We start from the raw sequence: 21,208 nt of genomic DNA, 5'->3' as shown, positions 1-21,208 counted from the left end.
CCGCATAAACACACGTGACACACTTTTGTATTTTTTTTCCTGAACATTTTATTAGTTTGCAACAACAACAAAAAAAGGAACAAAAAGAAAAAGTAATTTCCTCCAAAATAATCTCGATGCTGGAGAACGGGACGGTTAAAACTGAGGAGGATTCAATCAGGGAACGGGCGATCACAGTGACACCTCGCCTCATCCCTGCTCCTGTTCCTTGGCCAGCAGAGGAGTCGGGGAGAAGCTGCATTCAAGATGAAGCGACAGAAAGAACGAAGGGACCAAGGAGTAGAAGATCATCTACCGAATCCTGAACAGGAATAAACGCTAGCTATGAAAAAGAACAAGAAAAAAGAAAATCCTCCTTTGGTGTCCAAAAACTTGGCAACTCCATCACCAATCTTTACATTTTAAGCGCGAGAAGACAAACTCGGGGGTAATAAAGTTCTCTTATTAACATGATTAAATCTAAATCCAATTTAACTAACGTTAGACTGGAGTGGTCATCTCCACTTTAGAGCAGACCTCTTTCTGAAATAAGGCATCTGTAGTGCTGTCAACTGAAACGACCGCAACGGGGAGGGCCACACGTGCATCCAGCGATCACAGAAAGGGCGCTGTGAACGTGGCTGCCGTACAACAATATCCTAAACATCTATATCGTGGATGAGGGGCTTTCCTTCTCTCTTCTCTGCCCGTTTTATCTCTATCTAACATCAGGCAAAAACGAGAACAGAGATATAACAGCACGAAAAATCACATGATGAATAGCAGGCTAGCCAGCGTGCCGCTGTGTGTGTGTGTGTGTGTGTGTGTGTGTGTGTGTGCGTGTGTGTGCGTGTGTGTGCGTGTGCTATACGAGCCAATGAGCAGCGGTAAACAGTGATATGTTCTGAAGGCTGTTTAAAGAGGCGGAGGATGCCAAGGAGAGGGGGATCAATAGCAGGAGGGTGGAGGTGGGTCGCGATGGACCAGATCATTTATGTGAAGGTGAGCCCCGCCTCGTTGTAGACTTTGAAGACCTTCTCGATGGCGTTGACGTAGGCGGCCGTCCGCAGGTCCAGACCCAGGTTGTACTTGCTCGCGGTGCGCATGATTTGCTGCAAAGGTAGAAGACGACATGTTAAAGCAGCTCGGGCAGCCTCGAAGGATAAGAGCGGTACATAGTAAAAGCACAAACAATGCCGAAGAATATTTCAAAGTCCAAAATGATGCTGACCGGAGTAACAACTTCAAAGTGAAGGTCAAACTATGGCTTATAGGAAACCTGGATCAGGTGACTCTGGACTGCCTGAAGACTTTCTTCTTTCTTTCTTTTTTTTTATAAACATACAATACTATTTAATATCTTTTTTTATAACCATGTTAGAGAAAGAATGAGAAAGAAAATAAATAAAAAAAGACAAGGCCTAAAGCTATTTCTAAAAATACATTAATTTATTAGCATTTATGACATTTTTGCAGTGCTCCCAAGCTTTTTATATCAATATCTGATGCTGCTGACTGAAACTTGATTTAAAAAAAAAAAAAAAAAAAGAAGAAGGATTTAACAGCTTCCTGCAGCACAATCCATTCTCAGTTGTAGCTCGTAGATGTGTAACGTCTCTCGACAGCCATAATGTTTCAACTAACGGCAGGTGAGAAAAACTATTGGACACCTGCGGAAATAAAATGTTAAATTCCTTCCAAGTCGTCTTTTGAGAGAGCTGGATTCAGTGATTGTCAACACTTTGAGACCAGGAGATGCCCTGTTCGAGGTGCAAGCTCATCATCCCAGTTAAAACTTCAATACATATTTGATCATTTATTTTTTTTGGATACTTTAAGAGATTTCTAGTTGCTTTTGTGTTTGTTTGTTTGTAGCATGATGAGTTTACCTACAGAGGAAATGAGTCTCAGACTGCACTCCATGCACAGACTGAGTCAGATGTGACGCATACACATTATACAGAGAGATCAAAGTAGTCGTTTCCACCGAAACACATTTATTAAGGACAGCTGACAACACGCTCGTAATGCCAGAGCCTTAAAAGTAAATTATCTTAAGTTATCTGAATCATGAAACATGCAGTTCAGGGAAATATCTCATACCAAAAGTTCAATTTAAATTGTACTGTAAACCAAGTTTTAATGTCTTGCATTAGGTTAGGGCTCTTAACATTTCCAACTTTCTGTGCGTCTCATCAGAATTTATTTTAATAGTCAAGATGGTAAACAGGTTGGACTGGGTCATATGCTGCATATTCACTTACCCGGGCAGACCTCTCCATGGTGTAGGCCAACCCAGAGTGAACAATATCCTTCTCGGAAGCACCCTGGAAAGGAAGAGTGTTTGTTAACGACACAATCATTCACAGAGGGACACGTCAAAACACTTTTACTGTGGTGACAGCGGATGTTACTCACAGCAACTCTGGCCTGGAAGTCAGCGGTAGGTACGACGGGGATGGGTCCTCCCTGCTTGCCAAACTTCCTCTCTAAACTCTCCTGCACAGACACTGGAGAAGGAGAAAAGCAGAAACACCCCGGTAGCTCATTCATAGTCAATGTAAATACACTGGGAAACATGATCGGCTGCATGTTACAAGAGTGGAAGTATGATTAGAAAAGAGACCGTCGGTACCCGTCGTTTCTCGTGGACAGAGATTTCACATCAGCAACAAAACGGAGACCGTCGGAACCGCCTCTAACGGGAAAACTGTATCTACCCGTGTCCTCGTACAAACCCAACCGCACGGTATCTACCCGTGTCCTCGTACAAACCCAACCGCACGGTATCTACCCGTGTCCTCGTACAAACCCAACCGCACGGTAGCTACCCGTGTCCTCTTACAAACCCAACCGCACGGTATCTACCCGTGTCCTCGTACAAACCCAACCGCACGGTAGCTACCCGTGTCCTCGTACAAACCCAACCGTACGGTATCTACCCGTGTCCTCGTACAAACCCAACCGCACGGTATCTACCCGTGTCCTCGTACAAACCCAACCGCACGGTAGCTACCCGTGTCCTCGTACAAACCCAACCGCACGGTATCTACCCGTGTCCTCGTACAAATCCAACCATACGGTATCAGCAGATGTTGTTCCTCTTACAAAACATTTTTGTTTGTCTTGCATGCCATGGAGATGACTGTATCCATCCACCTCGTTGTCAGACCGGTTTAAGGCCGACCTGAGCAAGATACAGTCTCCTCCCAGGCACACACTGCGATCTGCATCAGACTCTCACAGATCCTCTGTACTCTTTATTGTCTGAACCTTTCTGTAGAAAGCTTTGACTAAAGAACCTTGAAGACAAATCTCGACTCGGACTCATCATTTCCAGATTTCCACCACACCACACTCGGTAAGAAAAGTAAGACTCTATTTATTTGTTCATCCATTGCGTTTGTTGATGGCTCCAATAAATTGCAGTTCAGTTGTTTGTTTTTAAACTGCAAACATTTGCAGTGTTTCAGTCACTCCAACAGCGATCTAGAGAGGCCTAAACTTAACACAGAAAATCTAACGCGTTACATTTGTTAAAGTTGCTGTAAAGTAGAACTGAAAACGAGTTTTAAGTTCATCACACCACAGAAGTATGGGTTGTTAACTACCCATCCAAATTCGAATGAAAAAAAACAAACACCGACAAGTAGGTTAAATAAGGCTTTGAAATCGTGAGGAAATCATCAGTCTTCTCTGCGCTGAGACTAAACAAAACCTGAGCTGAAAACGGGTGAGAAACTGTATAACGGTCTAACTCCACATTTCAGTGCGACAAAGTTTTCCATCTTTGCACATGCTTTCAGCGACTCATTTCACACGTATATAATGTACTGAGAAGCAATTCATGGAATTTTCTTTACAGCATCTTCAACAGAAAATAAGTCTCTCGTGGACAGAGATTTCACATCATCTCATACCAGCAACATAACAGACAATGGCTGAAGCACCACAGACGGTAAGAAAAATAAGATTACTTATCTGGTTATATATTTATCTTACCTTGATATTCTTACTGACTAAATCGTTAATGTTTTTCCTTTTCTGCACTGCTGGGCAAAAATAAAATAGGGTCAAATTTGCCCTTGATTGTTGTAGATTTCAGAACTAAGGTGTTTAAGAGTATTTATTATTTTCTCAGCATTCACAGCACACTGGAACCATCTGAAACACTTTCTGCAGTAATAGAACAGTTAAATGTAAGAGTAGAGCGTCACAGAAATATTAATGGTTCCCCCCTTCTTTCTTTTTTGACAGAATAAGGCTCGTTCTTTTGACTACACAGAAAATATGTCAAAAGTGGAGAGGGACAACTTAAAAGATGAAACTCTAAAGAGAAACCCAGATGTTCTCTTTGAGGACAAGAAGAAAAACGGTTCAAGATCCAACCTCATTTTCTTCACCGAGGCAACAGAAGAGTGGAGAGCTGCAATACTGGAAGCCTATCAGCCTGAGACAGAGCATCCCTTTGTCAAACTCAGACTCTCCGAGAAGAGAGGCTCTATACTTATATATCATACTGGAAAGGTTGTGATGAACGGTTCACAGACAAATCTGAACGACTTTGAGAACAAATTTGAAGAACTAAAGCAACATGTGAGCGAGATGAGGACCACTAGATTAGAGAACGAAATGGCACAACTGGCAATTCAAGATAATTTGGAATCTGAAATAGCCGGCGGTCAGCTTGGGAGTGACGGGAGCAGAGCCCCTGCCCCCGCCCCTCAATAAAACGCAGAACCTTGGCTGTCTACTGAATAAAATCAAACAATCAGTCACTAAAAGTACAAATATTGAGCTTTTATTCCCGTCAACTGGAGCTTTTTTTTTTTCTAGTGCTTTAAAAATCCACGACGTATTTTCTGACTTTAAATTGTTTTGTTATATCATGTCCGGCATTGATCACCTTAAATGTGCTTTTAAGGGCTTCTGTGTTTTAATGTCTCACTGTTTGTTTTTCTACAATTCTCTAATGTTTACAATTCATCTACTGTTTTGTTTTACTTTAAAAACCCTTGATGACATTTGGTCTTTGAAAGGTACCATACAACTTTAACATTTTCTAACTCACTGTAGATCTTTGAGAGTCCCTGGTTCTGCTGTTCATCGTGTAGTTTTCTTTTAGAATGGTGTCACATGGGCTAAAATATAATATGAAATGTAAAGGAAATATAACGGTTATGTATCTTCTGATTGTGTCTCATGACCCAGGAAAACTGTGGTTTGTCCGAGGGTTTCAGACAGTGCTGAGAAGTCTTGTACTCACTGAGCAGGTGGTAGTTGGAGTCTCTCTCGTACTTGAAGGTCAGTCTTCCGTAACTGACATGGTTGAGATTCTTCAGCCACTCGAAATAAGATACCGTCACACCACCAGCATTCAGGTACATGTCCTGCGAGACGAAACATCCCGTATTCAGACATTTGCCTGTTTGGGACGGTCTTCAACTCTCTGTGTGTAAAACTGTTTGGACAAAATGTCCTCTGTACTCCAGAAATGTCTTAAAGGTTTTAAATATCAAATAAAATAAATGTTCTTTAAAATCTCCTGTTTACATCATACTTTAAACAAAGTTAACTGAAACAAGCGATTTCAGAGCCTTGAACGCCTCACTGAACATAACGCACCAGCACAATGTGGTCACATCAAACCGCTGCTTCATGTTTTTAGTGCACAGGTGTAATTTCCAACCTGCCGTTCTCAAACCATTTGCACTGTCCCATCAGCGCAGATAACGTTTAGTCATGCGTGTCTTATGTACATATTTTGTTATTCAGAAAAACAGTTTATTAATTTAAACAGAGCTGAAGAAGCCAAATTAGTAAAAATGTGTCAAAGAAAATTGAATTTATATTCAGCTGTCATCAAATTTAGTTTGAGTTGGTATTTCCGTGTGCGTGTGTCATCAGGTGTGCTTACAGGAATAACCATGACGTTGTTCTCCAGGAAGACCTTGTCGGCATCTGGGGTGGTGGGACCATTGGCACCCTCAGCAATGATCTAGCAAAAAAAACAAAAAAAAAAAAACACAAATCAAACACAACTCATAGCTACGACCAAGTTGCCCTGTCCTCGCTCATGCGAAGCCCAAATGACAACTTCAATCACAGCACCTTTAGTGAATCAAAGTAAGCGTTTACCTTGGCCTTGATCCTGGGGGCGTTGTTACGAGTGAGCTGCTTCTCTCCGGCGGCCGGGATCAGGATGTGGCAGTCGGCTTCCAAAATGTTCCCTTCATAGGGTTTTGCTCCTGGGAAGCCCACAATGGTGCCGTTGTTCTACAGAAAGTGCAAAGACACAAACACACAGGAGGAAAAAAACCCATTATAATTGTATTTACCGACAGGGATATTGTTGAGTGAGCGTGAATAAGTATGAAAGAAAAGAAGAAGTCCCAAAAACAGACAAAGAGGGAACAACTTTGATTTAATTAAAAAAAAAAAAAAAGATAAAGGAGATGCTGAAATGATAAGAGAAGGGAAACAGAAGTGAGGGGATGTGCTTGTACCAGTTTGTAGTCCTCCAGCTGTTTGGGGTCGATGCCGTCTGGGTTGTAGATGGCGCCGTCAATCTCAGCAATACCCACACACTTGGCCCCGAACCTGTGCAGGTACCTCATGGAGTGAAGACCCACATTACCAAAGCCCTGTGAAAAGTCACAGCAAATAATTATCTTCATACTCCAAGAATTTACGATCACTTTTAAAATCACTAAGCAACATTAGTAGTAAAAAAAAAAAAATAATTATATTATTATAGTCCATTTTACTCAAACCTAAAGCTCAGCCTCATGTAACGAAATACAATAGTGCCACCATGTGGCCAGTTTAAGCTATAACATTTTCCTTACGTGCTGTACTGTGATCTGAAAGGACTTTCAGAGAGGTGCCATATGTTTTATTATGTCCACTCTACGTAAATTCTGGGACAAATAAACTAAACGGGCAAAGATGGACAAACAGAAAGGAAACTCTCCTGGAAAAAAAACTATTCTCCTGCCTGGTCACAATCTCAAAAGGCGTTATTATTAAAAGTAAATCACTGTTGGGTCTGAATTCACTGGGATTATGGGTAGGTGATGTTGGCAGAGGAACAATCCTCTTCCACAATGTATGCAATTTCATATAGCTATATCAACATGTATCTAAATCAAGTAAATATTTTAGAAAATAGAGCAAAAAAAATAAATAAAATTAACCCATCTTTGGAAAAATCCAGTATTGCCATACAGCACTCCCGGTCACTTTTCCCACAATAATCTAAAACAGCCAGAGCTTTAAGAAGAATGTGTGTACAAAGTAAAAATCTGTAAGAGGGAACACTTTTCCTCAGTTTCTGTCATCTCATGGTATAGTTATATCACAGTTGTAAGAGATCAACAGGTTAGCTGGAGCAGAAAAAACAACAACTTCACTACACGGTAAAAAAATAAAAAAATAAATCTCAATAGCGAAGTACAAACATGCCCATGTTTTGATCTTAATACCATACAAGAGATCTGTTCTCTCTTTTCTCACTAATAAATCTCTAAGAAAAATCTAATCTCAGCAGCACAAAGTCTCACACACACACACACACACACACACACACACACACACAGAGCGAGAGAAGGATTATCTTTCTGAACATCTATGTCAGCATTCAGCTGCTGTCACCACTTCTTCACCTCCTCAGACATCCTTCAATCATGCGTCACTCTAATAACCGCTCGCCTGCAAACACCATCCTCCTTTATATCTCTAATTGTATCTGCAGTCTCCTCTTTGTAAATCCCCTCAAAAAAAAAAAAAAAAAAAAAAAATGTTTGATCAGCATCCTGTGAAGAAACAAGTAGGAGAATATCCTTTTTTCTTTCTTTTTTTTTTTTTAAATGGCCGAAAGTTACGCAACCTGCAGCGACCCTGACAGAAACATTTTGTTGGGTGAAATGCGTCTGCACATACAGGGTTGATGATATTAAAACATCAGATTTCATATCTGTTGTCTTGGAAAGTGGTGATTATGGAGAGTATTCAAGGAAGACAGCAGAGGACGCTGCTGAGGGATTTCCTACTCAAGAGTGAATTTGAGTGTGTGTGCGTGTGTGTGCGTGTGTGTGTGTGTGTGTGCGTGTGTGTGTGTGCGTGTGTGCGTCCGTGACATGTGAGGAGCTGCATGTGACGAATGGAAGTGAAACTCCTCACGAGAAATGATGCTCGTTGACTTTTGTCTTGTGAACTTCTCCTTTCACAGATTTATACTTGACTCAGTTTATGCTTTAAGAAAAATGTGCCCTTCCCTGACTTTAATGTTGCTTCTTTTTATCGTCTTTTCCATCAAGATATATTCCATTGTTTACATTTAATCCTCGGCGCTAAAACAACCGAGACTAGCGAAAACATAGCAATTAGTCGTCTTTTAAACCCGAACTCTGTCTCGCAAAGCTCAGCATGAAGGAATTACAGTAGTAGAGCAGGATAATTTCTGTTTACGGGTTCCTCTCCTGCCGAGTCATCATTTCCATCAACGAAGACAGGAAACTTCAGTTCAGCCCGGAGATCAGGGCCGGGCTAAAACAGATGGCGAGGCTGTGATTGAGGCGCAGCTCTAAAAAACCCTCGTCGGGATTTCAAATGAAAACCTAAATCCTGTCGGCGTCAGTGAGCAAATAATTGCAATACATTCACAGCTGCCTCGAGTAAAATGTTTCGACTGTGATCAAACTGAGAGTGAGAGTGTTTGTTTGTGTGTTTGTGTTTGTGCACCTGGATGATGAAGGTCTTGTCCTGGAAGCCAGGAGTCAAGCCCAGCATGCTCATGTAAGAGGCCTCGTTAATGAAGTTCTCGATGCCGTGGAAAACTCCACGTCCGGTGGCTGAGATGCGTCCGTGGATTCCTCCCTGGCTGATGGGCTTTCCTGTCACACAGGCATGGGCGTTGATGTCCTGAGCACACAAGAAGAGGAAGATCAGACCAAACACACACACACACACACACCATAGACTGTACACGATTATACACACACACACACACACACACACACACACACACACACACACACACACACACACACACACACACACACACACACACACACACACACACACACACAGCATTGCAGCCACCATGGCTGACTGTGATTGGCTTAGAGACTTCTAAAGCAAACACAGCCCAAAACAAATTGGCCTTGAAGCCTCAATGTCTCAAGTGATTGTAAAAGACAAAACCCTTTGGGGATACTTGCATGGAAAATCTGATATATTTTTAATAGGTCTGTTATTTTTGAGAACCAGCATCTAGTGCTATCAAGTGGTGCTGCTTAATTCCTCCTTCAGCAGCCTCGGCTTCTGGCCATGGTGTTGGCTGCTTGGCATATAAAGTGTTATGTACAGTACCAGGTAGTGGGGCAGCTGACTGAATGTCAGTACAAACTACCCATAATCCTCTGCCCTCTGATACCCGGAGCAGGAATGTGTCACCTACTCCAAATCTCTGTCAGGGGTATCTGGAACAGAGGCCACATAGCTGGATAAAATGAGAGGAGCTGGGCTGGAAACCACACTGGATTACAATTTTTATCGTCATTGACATCTGAATGAGTCAAGCGTGTTGATCGATTGGTGGATATTGATTCTGTACGGATCATAATAACCCCCATCTGCATGTGAGCCAGGAAAATAGTAGTACGACGTTCGGTAGGCATTCAGAAACCTGTTAAAAACAGATACTCTCCTTCTACTGACTTCAGTCTACTACAAACATCTTTCTTCCAAGAAGTCTAAATTTATATGAAACGTAAGCTCACAGCCAGTTACCATCATCTACCGAAAATGAACGGGCACAGTCAAACGTTTCTCTTTTTACATTCAATTTCTGGCAATGTCACCACAACAATTTTTCTCAATTGAAGCTCTGCTATATTACAGCACAAAGTAAGAATCTTCAACCAAAACTCATCTTTTTTTTAACAAAAAGAACTCGTCATTAACGGGTCAGTATGCCTCTCAAAACTCTCAAACAGATTTGAGGAGGTTTATGGGAAATGAGTTCTTATTGTGGGAATGACAATGTTAGTTTTCTACACACTTCCAGTGCACTTCCTGTTTTTGTCCATACAGTATGTGGTGAATGACCAATATCCATGTTTAAAGAGGATATAGTGTGTCTTCCATATTACAGTCACTTTTATGAACGTTTTGTAACTTTGCACAAATAGATCTCCAAGTTCAAAATATAGAAAAATTAAAAAAAATTCTGTGAGGTATAGTACGTTTGTAGTCATAGGAAGTGATTACATGTGACTCTTTATTAGGTGGTAGTTAAAAAAATAAATAAAATGTAAAAATCTATTTACAATTTTTTTTTTTCTTTCAACTAGCCATTTTTGTTAATTTCTGCAATTTTACCACCCAAAAAAAACAACATAGAAAATGGCCCAAATTACATTTTTGAGAAAACCCGCCATAAAAATAAAGAATTTTTGATGGCAACAATCACCAAAAATAGATAGTCCATGACAATAGCCCAAAACCTAAAAAAAAAGACACAATTTATGGAGAAGCAAAGGCTGAGCGTGGAGAAACTGCAAAAAAAGGATGTTTGGCATTTCTCAGAGATAATAGCTTTCAGCGTTTCAGCTCTGACGATCGTCCGTCTCAAGTTTCATGTAAAACTCAACGCTGTGGCTCGCTTTCCCAAACTCCCTCTGAACCCCCCCCCCCCTTTCACCTCTCCTTCAGCTACATGGCTAAAATCAAAGTTAAATGCGTTTTGGCCGCCATCATTTTTGACTATTTCGATCAAACCTTTGTGAAAGACACATGTGCAAAACACGTACCCGGGTCAACGTTGTCCATGAGTAAGCCGTGTTTGACAGGTTTTAATAGCAGAATGGACAGATGACAAACACACACACACACACACACACACACACACACACACACACACACACACACACACACACACACACACACACACACACACACACACACACACACACACACAGGCCTCAGTCTGAAAAGCTGTTTTTCAAGAGGGGAGGAATGTTTCCGTGGTCGGCTGGGAAGGGAGAGGCAGGAAACCACTGTTCATGGTTTACATGTGACTCATTCCTTGTTTTTAATCTGGCCTGTTTGAACATTTCTACCAAAACCCCAACCAAGTCCGGCAAATTGGTTCTGTACGTCGAGAACTCACAGTGTGTGCAATGGTGTTGGCATACGTGTCGGCGATCCAGGACATTTCCCTCTCTCCTGTGCTCATGTCGGGGGCCGGGACGTCGATGCCAGGTCCTGGTAAACAAACACGGGTAGGGGAGGGAGGAAGAGAGCGGGTAAGGGAGGGAGAAGTGGGGGCGTTTTAGTAAAGTCCGCCGGTCACAGTGCTCACAAGCTCATACTTCACGCCGGAGATGGTGAACACCGCGGGTTTCCAGGCTTCAGCTACTAGCTACCTCTGCTGATCCTAAGAGCTTGAGTTTATATTCTTTTGCTGAAAATACAGACTTAAATAACAGGGGAAATGTGAGCACTAGGCTTTTTTGTGTCCTTGTCTCACAATATATCTCACAATATATACATATATATACACACACACACACACACAACGGCTTCGAGATCCAAAAACAGAAGTGGAGAGGTGGGGGTGGGACTGCGAGAGAGAGAGAGAGAGAGAGAGAGAGAGAGAGAGAGAGAGAAGTTGATGAGCGAATCTGTCGGGAGGCAGAACAGGCCGGTGACGTGGGCCGTGGGTAGCGTTTTACCTCCGGGGTGTAGAAAGACTCGCTAGTGAAAGAAGGCCCTCGTATGAAGTCTCACCAGAAATGACACAACTACTGCCGTTTCCAAGCACACAGCGGCAGATCTCTCCGCTGGTGTTTGAACTAAACGCATTAGGAACATTCGCATGCATCCAGCTAAGGGTGAACAAACTGTCTGTATGGGGGATGTTGAGCCGCTGGACCAGTGGATGTGTTTGCGTGCGGCCGAGCTCGATACAGTCGGCTCTAATATTACAACTTCCGACAGAAACCAACCCTTTTCGAACCGATTCACTACAGTTCAGAGGCAAACGTTATTCTTTTCCCGCCGCAACATATATTCAATACATTTAGTTACTCTGCAGATTCAGATTAATGACACACAATAAACAAATAAATGATGATGTATTCTTTTGGGGTATGATAAGGCTTCACAAGTTACCAAGCAGTATAAATTCATAAAGATTAGCCCCGCCTTTACCGGCTGCAACAATAAAAGATTATCAAATAATAAACTTTATCAACAAAAATTGTAATACAGATTCAGAAATGAAGAGTACTTTCACTTGTGTTACTTCAAGTCAATTTTGATGCTCAAGTTGTTTTTCCTCAAGGCAAATTTTAAATGACAACTTATATTTATAACGCACCATTTTACACACTGTGATAGTGCTACATTCATATCATAAAAGACCTGATTCCTTCTTCCTCAAATGTATAAAGTGTGTACATTGGGAAACAGGCTGTGCTTTGTGGTTTCCTCCACCTGTAAAAATCAGATTCAAGTTGAACTTTCATCCCAACACACCTTTATCTTTTTCTCCATTAGCAATTTTCTCCCGCTTTAATTAACACGGACACACCCTCATCTACCCCAACCTGAATAAACAGCACGACATGACAGGAAATAGTTACCTCGATGAATGGAAAATGAAGGGAGAGAGTGTGTGTGTGTGTGTGTGTGTGTGTGTGTGTGTGTGTGTGTGTGTGTGTGTGTGTGTGTGTGTGTGTGTCCCACTATTACGCACAGAGAGAGAGAGAGAGAAAGACAAACTCACCAATGAAACCCTTCTTGGCCAGCTCAATAGTGAATCTCCTGGTGATCTTCTCCAGCTCATTATCCTGCAACGAAGCGCAGATTTTAGGACAAACATCTTGTCAACCTGGTTGCATTCCTCCCAGCAAATCAAACAACGTCTCCTCCATGTCAAAACAATAATTCTCATAAGAGCCACTTCAAGCCTTTGATAGACCTGGGAGGTTTTGTTTTTGTCGAGGCTTTTCTCTCCAGTCAACTCTGAGATTGGAAGCATCAGTCAGTGACCAGTCAATCGTTTATCTCACAGCATTACTCAGGATTATAGCGTGTAACCATATAAAAGACAGTGAAAGCATCATTAGTTAAGGGAAAGATTTACGACATTTTAATTTAAACCACCAAAATACTTTACATCTGCTCATTTGTCGGCATTGCAGTCGCTTCACCCTTTAAATAAATATTCAAACAAGACAAGGATACAAAGACCTCTGATTATTTGGTTCACCGCCTGTTCTCTTATCTCCTTTCTATGTCTCTTCAATTTTTCCCCTCTTCTTACTTTATTTCTCAAGGAGCAAATACAAAATGGAACTCCCCGCCTTTTGCATTCTTGTGTGACTTGAGTCATCGCCTGTGAAAACTGCTGCCAGCCTTCTGAATCTAAAGCACGTCTCCTCGGCTCCGTCGCCCTGTTCCTCTGCTTTAAGTACGACAGCACACATTTAAACACGTCTGTATATCTTTACATGTGCGTGCGAGTGTGGTGGAGGCGGATTGACAGGAGAGGGCTTACAGAGTAATTCTTGGTGTTGATCTTCACTCCAGCTTTGGCTCCCCCGAATGGCACATCTGGAAGGGGAATGATACAGCTCAAACACCACAGAAACATGTGTAATCGCTCGCAAAAGAAGCAAAACAACAACAACAACAACAACAAAATAGATGGATGGATAACTATTCTCTGGCATTATATTCTCTGATCATACATTCAGGCAGAAGCGATCAAAAACGTACAGTATTAATATAACTGTGGAGATCTGGGTATAACCAGCAGGAGGCTTTGTGGACGGCTAAGACTTTAATACTGACCAACGACGGCGCACTTGTAGGTCATCAGAGAGGCCAGGGCTTTCACCTCATCCACAGACACATCTGTACTGTAACGGATACCTGAGGGGAAACACACAGACAAAAAGCGATTTATAACAGAGCCACCGTACGAAGAAAAACTGCAAAAATGTACAAGAGGCCGATATGTATTTTTTTGTATTTTAAAAAAAGGAGCAGCGTCTTGGATTTAGTGACATCTAGTAGTGAGGTTGTAAGTGGTGAGGTTCCTTCGAAGCGTGTAGGAGAATCTACGGTGGCAGGAGAACTCAAAAACACAAAAGCCCCTCTTTAGAGCCAGTGTTTGGTTTGTCGCTTCTGGGCTACTGTACAAACATGGCGGCGCCAAATAGCACCGTCTGTGGACGAAGACAAGTTCCCTTCATTAAACACTACTGAAAACATAATTATGAATATTATATTACATTTTTACCTAAATCCTACATAATCAACCTTTAAGACAAACAAAACTGATGTGTCCCGTATTTTTCCGTTTTTATGAGCTGGTTTGAGTTCACATGCCTTTTATATTGACAGTTGCCTACGTGTTTAGACTCTAACACAAGGAAGTCCTTGTCCTGTGCAGAAACTGTCTCCGCTACATGTACAGCTCGATGAACAGCAGAAACAGAGCACAGTAAAAAAAAAAAAAAAAAAAAAAAAACTGGACTGGACTGGGCCAATAATCCCAGTGTGTTCTCCACGGTCTCCACAGGACCATACGGGTCAGAGATCACTAAATGCGTCTCGCAGTCAAGGTAACAGCTAAAGGAGGGGCGGAGACGTCGTGAACCAATCACGGCCCTCCATTCCGACCTCAGACCCAGAGCTGCAGTCATACCTTCCTGTTATCTAGCGTTTACTACCGTTGCCACAGGAACATGTGCAACCTTATATGTACACTCATACAGCCAAGCTGCATATGCCACGCTACTCCATCTTATTGGCACAGCGAGAGAGAGAGAGAGAGAGAGAGAGACTGAACAACAACCCCAAAAATAGTGCATCCAGAGTTAGCTTGCACAGAGAAACCCAAGGGCAAGCAGCACAGAGACGAGACTGCAGAGTGCTTTCTGAAGAGGAAAGCAAAGTGCGGGTCTATTTATGCGAGCAAAAACACAGGAAGCGTGAGGGGGAAAAGCCACTTGATGACATCGTTCTGTGCCCACCCACCCTAATACCTCATTGCTGCAGTCTTGAATTACAGGATGGTCACGTGCACGCTAAAGATCAAACATCCCAAACAAAGCAGCAGCCATCAGAGCGCTGCTGTGGGTGGCTCTGCCTCTTTTTTTTTTTTTTTTTTCCATTTCCATTCATCCAAACATCAGCTGAGATACCTCACCCAGGCGATGCTGAGCACATTGATCAAATTAAAAAGAGAGGTGGGGGGGAGAAAAGAAAAGAAAAGAAAAAAAATAGGCTGGCTGCTTAACCATCCCCCATCCAATCATCCACCCAACTAGCTGGCAACCACAGCAGCAAGAAACAAAACAGATCTGCAAAGTCTGAAATGAAATCGGGCAACTTTAGCTCACTGAAATTCACCGCAGTTTCGTACAGGAAGGTCTGAAGGCGCAACACGATGGAGCTTAAGAGCCTCCGGGGTTTAAACCAACCTGCCAATTATGTACATGAACTTTAAAACACATTTTGAGCTTTTGATTGAATAATGGCGGGTTTGGTTTAAAAAAAAAAAAAAAAAGAAGTACATTTTCCCCTACTGCGACTATTTCTCATTTAATTAGTAACCGTTATTTTTAATTGTTTTTTTTTTAGTTTTAACTGACAGCGTTTCAATTTCAGAGAGAAATCGACTCTACCGAATGACTTTATAAGTTTTCACACACAATGGGATGAAGTCCTCCCGCATTCATGGTTTACATTAGACAAAAGTGAAATCGTTCATTTCACCCCCTGCGCGGCAAGGAGACGAAACGATCAGCGAACCACACAAAGTTCGAGTTTGACCAATGCACGCCACGTCCAGTAAAGGGCGGCGTGGTCCGGCCCGGCAGCCGTCGCTCTGTATGGCTCTCACAAGGGGGTGGATGAGCACAACACGGACACACAAAAACAGCCTCTGCACTTTGTAGTTTGATCCGAGCACAGTTAAGGTCATATGTACTGTATACACTGTATTAATGATTAAACCCACTGAACGATAACAGCGCTCGCCCCTATTGTCCAGGGGTCTGGCATAAAGGACAAATCACACCTTTTTTTTTTTTTTTTTTAATTGGGCAACTAGAAAAAAAAATGAAACATTAGCCAATATCAAAACTACGAAAACTGCATTTAAGGCCTAATACCTCCTTTGAGTTGATTGCAGGATCAGCTTTAGTTGTCGCAAAGTCCAAATGGCGAGCTTTAATCCCATTTTGTAAATCTTAAATGAAAAGTTAATATTTAAATGTGATTTGTGTGGCCGGAAACACGAGAGAGAGTGAACCATATTTGGTAAAAAAAAAAAAAAAAAAAAACGCTGAAGAGGTGGTTTCGATTTAGCTTCAAAAATCGAGGACGTGCTCGGCTCTCCTCGGGACTTTACGAGATGGAGCGAGGAAATGAGATCCTTTTAAAAACGTTATTGATTTTTACTTGTAATGCCTTCTAAGTGTTCTCTCACTGATAAACCGGCTGCACAGTCAGCGGCGCTGCAGGTTCGTACCGTCGGGGACGGGGGAGGGCGGGGAGCCAGATCGGGGGAGACGCCCGCTACTGAGATTTCATCCGGGGGCGTTAACTCGGCTTGTCGGATCATTTTGCCGATATATTTCTTTAAACCAACGCTTTCTGCGTCGGGCACAGTGTCGGCGTGCGGCGTCTCGGGCAGAAATACACTTCCCCAGAATAGGGGCATCAAGCAGGTGCAGCGGAAGGGTTTCACGCCGTTAGTAGTTTGCGCCACACCGCTGAAGTCCGGCCCTCTGACCGGCTCAACCAAAACGGACCGACTCGATCAACTGGGAATGCCTCTTCTCAGTAGCACCCCACCCCCCCACCACACACACACACACACACACACACACACACACACACACACACACACACACACACACACCTGTCACACTGCCTGACAAATAGGAGTGCTTGGAAACACAACCTCCCCCCCCCCCTCCCTGACTTTCCCATCACTATACTCACGATTTACCCACAGTGCACTGCAGCAATTGCCTCTGCTTTGAACCTTGAACCAAGGAGCATAGGTCACTCATAATACATCATATTCTGGACATATATATATAAAGGATCCCACTGTCTTTGTTCCTCCTGCTTTTGGCTGTGTGGATGAACAGTGAGCAGTAGGCACTTGATGATTAGCCATGTGTTTTGTGCAGCAAATGTGGAGATGCCCAAATGACGTGACACCTGATGCCCTGCACACAACGACATACATCCGGCACAATCTAGGGGGGGAGAGTGGCATAGATTGGTGATGACGAGCAATAAACTGGTGAATCAGATATATATATATGCATATATATATATGATTTACTGTGCGTGAATAACGGAGGTCGGAGGATGAATGGCCCGAGCTGGAGACGGATCACGAAGTCTTGACTGCGATCTTTGATCAGAAACTCCGGTGCCGTGATTGACACAGATGAGCGGGAAGGTCAACCGCACGTTAACGGTCTCGTACGGTAAACGAACGCGACCAAAAACAAAACGGAACAAATAAAAGTGCCATCGTAAAAAAAAAAAAGACGGAAGGGTGATATCAGGTGCCGACGACATCCGCAACCGGGCTTCGTGCTTTTTAAACGAGCTGACGTCGCCGCTAACTAATGCTAAGGAGCCGGCTAATGCTAGCTGTCCGACGGGGCCGGCGCAGGAGGTTTCGGACCCGGGTTTTCTTACCCCCTTTGCACGGAGTCCTGTGCTGGCTGTGCTGGGCGCGGTACCCCTCCACCACCTCCCACTCTCCGTTATCCCTCTTGATGGGGAAAGACACGCTCAGGACGTGGTTGCAGGGCTTGATGATGCGCAGGATGCCCCGCACACGGTTCCTCTTCTGCTCGGGGCTCTCCTTGGTCCTCAGGTCCTCCACCAGCTTGTCCTCCACGATGGCGGCGCCGCGGTCGAAGAAGCCCTCCACCATCCGGAAGAAGTTGGGGTCGTCGGGCTGGTCGGCGTAGTGACGGACCCGCATCAGGGACGAGGACGCCGGGAGAGCGGAGTCCGCGCACCCGGAGGCCAGGGCGCTGCCAGCGGAGCGGCTCAGCAGCTCCCCGAAATACCGATACATGACCGACGCTAGTTAACCGTGTAAACGAACAAAACAAAAACAACAAAAAATGTAAAAAAAAAAAAAAAAAAAAAACAAGGACAATGGGGGGTGACAACAGGAGAAAAGGGGGGGGTTCAGACTGAGCGACGCAGCAGCTCCTCACCGTGTCCAGTCCTCCGGCCGAGTGGGGGATGACGCGCCGTGTGAGTTTGCTTTAAAAGGCAGCTCGAGTCAAAGGGAAGGTTTTTTTTTTTTTTTTTTTTTTTGTCAGGGGCTCCTCCGGACGCACGCGGAAAGAGGAGGACCAACTGGAAGCGCGTGCCCGAGCGGAGCAACTGACAGCGCGCGCTCCCGCGTCTGTTTGTTGTTGTTGATTTTAAAAGGCAATGAAAAGAAAAAGGGACGTTAAATACAAGTTGATTCGTTTTTTTTTTTTTTTTTTATGTAGGTGTTGTTTTAAAGGATAACTGTGGATGATTTCAGGCCTTTTTTTATATATATATATGTTGGTCACAGTTGAACTCTTAACGGCACTTAAAAAAATGAATGCTATGTTAAATATATAAATATTTCATTATTTTTAATTATTATTATTTATTTTTTTAGGGAACATAAGCAGCTGCAGGATTCGCATCAGCCTTTTCATTCATCGGCTTTTGGACAGCAACCGCAGGATCTATGCGAGGCCCGCTGTCATCAGCAGTTCCCTCGTGTGTTGGTTCAGTCATACAACCGTGAGACAAGGGAGAGGGCGATTCAGGTGGGAGATTTTGCAAAGGCCCATTGTGTTTCCATCAGTTGTTATAAGCTCCCTCGTGGGCAGCAATAAATATATGTATGATATGATATTTAAATATACGAAGGAGTTGATCTGGTGACGTGTAGGCTGGAAATATCTGCACAAATGATTGAATATAACCAGTTGTCGTTCAAAAATGTCCATATTAGTAGCATTAGGAATAAGAACTTGCAACCGATCTGGCAACGCTTGCAAACATGGCTGGCCACAATTGTGCTGATATTTTGCATATTTTTCTAATAAGAACTAAAAAAAAAAAAAATACATGTACAGCTGAGGCTGAATTAGGTCGTGCGGTAAAATCAAATTAAAATTCATTCTGAGGGGGTCATGAGTGTTATGGCAATTCACCCAACAGTTGTCGGACATTTAACTTAAGACCGCAAATGTCAGAAGGATTCAGCCTCTGAGAACCATGAACATTTTGCACCAGTCCATCCTGTGGGTGTTGAGATAGTCGATATTACTGGCCAGTCAAAACATCAACAAAGTCAGAGGGATGCAGCCTCTGGGAACTTTAAATATTTGTGCAAAATGTTCTGTTATAGTTCATCCAATTCTTGTTGAGGGGTTTCAGTCTGGACCAAAGCGCTGGACCAACGTCGCAATCTCTAGACCTGCACCTCCTACATGACTATCAAAACAATTGATTGAAAATCAGTGTAGGGGAGTAACAAGTTACATGTATTTGTAATCGGTTACAGATGCTGCGAAGAACATGTAATTGAATTACAGTTACTTTTCAAAATGTTGGTGATTACACGGGGGTTACATCCGAATATATTCTTTTTGGTAAAAAAAAAAAAAAAAAAAAAGCTTGAACATGAAGCATAATGTTCATTCTGTTGCTTCGCCTGTTTGCACAGGACCGTCTTCTGTCCGTGTCTAAACGGGATCCATTCATTCGGCAGCAATGTGCTCAAAGCTGTGCTCTTTGTTTGTGATTTGTTCTTATTTGAATTCGCACCGCCTTTCGTCTGTCAATCAAATTAATGCGCATTGCTTTCAGCAACCACGACGAGGCGGTTGGCCACGCCGTCAGATAAGACGAAGCGATATTTGAAAGGAGTCATTCAGTAAGTGTCAAAAATCTGTGAACTGTACTCGTGTTGATAGATCTCTCGTCACTCAGCATGGGGTTGACCTAAATATCGACTTGGTTTGATGTTATGCAAACATTTTTCTTTCACTGCGGTCAATTGAGTGATCGACATTTGTGGTTTGTTTTGGTGGTTGAGCTTTAAAGTCAAAACATTCCCGTCTGAATTGAAGTTATATTGAAGAACTTTTCATCAAAGTTCGACAGTAATCAGTGTTGTGATGTTCACAATAACTAGTTTACATGTTTTGTTTTTTTTTTTTTTTTTTGGGGGGGACTTTTCAGCTGTATTTACCCGTTTAAAACATTTGATCAGAAAGTAATCAAATGTAATGAGTTCCACTGGTTTGATGAGGTCATCGAAATAGTTGTCTTAATGTGTAACGTATTCAATTTCAAGAGTAACTTTCCCAACACTGTTGACCATTAACAGTTTTCCATGTCAGCACTGGCCTTCAAAAGCCGATGATGTGCATCAACGGGCAGAGCGGAGAAGCAACCAGCAAAGTTTCTTTGATACAATAATCAAGTGTGTGTGTGTGTGTGTGTGTGTGTGTGTGTGTGTGTGTGTGTGTGTGTGTGTGTGTGTGTGTGTGTGTGTGTGTGTGTGTGTGTGTGTGTCCCCGCCGCAGACAGAATGTGAGTCATTTTTCTCAGTGAGGAGAGCACGCCTGAGACTCTCCATCAAACAGTGAGCGTTTTTTGGGCCTGTTACGTATTAATGACTGGATCTGCTTCCATTGTCCAGCCGCAGCTAAAACGGTGCGGCAGTAAACCGGCCGTTATATAACATATTAACATTATTTCCCACTTTACACACCAACGTGTGTTTGGAACACCGTCTACCACTCCGAGATACAGAATCGTAGTGCTCAGCTCATCTGATTGAGGCCCTGACCCGGGCTTATACCTGTGGACTCTGCACACACGAGATAAGATTAGATCTTTCCCCCGGCACGCACGCACAGATACCCATTCATATGTTTCAAAAGGGGTACAAACACGCGATTACACAAGATGAAAAGCAAGTTGAACACGGGCTTAGACGGGTGTAGTACATGCAGTTTGTTTGGCCAGACTACATGTTTAAGCGTTTTCAACGTCCTGTGTCGTCACTCTTGTGACTTTTGTAAGACAAAATAATCAATAGTAACCATGTTTCCCATCACAGCTGGCACAAGAACAAGGCAGTCTTTCATTATTACTCATGCAATAA

The 21,208-nt window shown here is 42.9% G+C and overlaps 1 protein-coding gene and 2 long non-coding RNA genes across 3 annotated transcripts in view; 2 read left to right on the top strand and 1 right to left on the bottom strand.

The window, feature by feature from the left end:
* Positions 1–23: 23 nt before the first annotated feature.
* glud1b (glutamate dehydrogenase 1b) lies at positions 24–18,309 on the bottom strand. Its single transcript, XM_069713020.1, has 13 exons — positions 17,725–18,309; positions 13,843–13,923; positions 13,547–13,602; positions 12,773–12,836; positions 11,153–11,247; positions 8,722–8,901; positions 6,486–6,623; positions 6,118–6,255; positions 5,897–5,977; positions 5,246–5,369; positions 2,398–2,489; positions 2,244–2,306; positions 24–1,091 (listed from the first exon to the last, which is right to left on the bottom strand). The coding sequence occupies exons 1-13, from the start codon at positions 18,110–18,112 to the stop codon at positions 972–974; spliced, it is 1,620 nt and encodes a 539-aa protein (XP_069569121.1). The 5' UTR covers positions 18,113–18,309; the 3' UTR covers positions 24–971.
* Positions 3,234–4,299, top strand: LOC138629397 (uncharacterized). Its single transcript, XR_011311550.1, has 3 exons — positions 3,234–3,340; positions 3,845–3,937; positions 4,237–4,299. It is a non-coding gene; the product is annotated as an uncharacterized lncRNA (long non-coding RNA).
* Positions 18,310–18,693: 384 nt separating the features above from the next.
* LOC138629422 (uncharacterized) overlaps positions 18,694–21,208 on the top strand; it is a 5,429-nt gene continuing 2,914 nt past the window's right edge. The window contains exons 1-2 of the long non-coding RNA XR_011311555.1: positions 18,694–18,854; positions 19,903–19,969. This is a non-coding gene — a long non-coding RNA (uncharacterized lncRNA). The remainder of the gene's footprint in view (positions 18,855–19,902; positions 19,970–21,208) is intronic.

The sequence above is a fragment of the Brachyistius frenatus genome, unplaced genomic scaffold (assembly GCF_029030835.1).
Source record: "Brachyistius frenatus isolate BFR_SWC_R1_liver_20210118 unplaced genomic scaffold, ASM2903083v1 Contig_115, whole genome shotgun sequence".
Classification (NCBI taxonomy): domain Eukaryota; kingdom Metazoa; phylum Chordata; class Actinopteri; family Embiotocidae; genus Brachyistius; species Brachyistius frenatus.
Note: the sequence above shows the minus strand (reverse complement) of the source record. Positions and strands in the feature narration are given on the sequence as shown.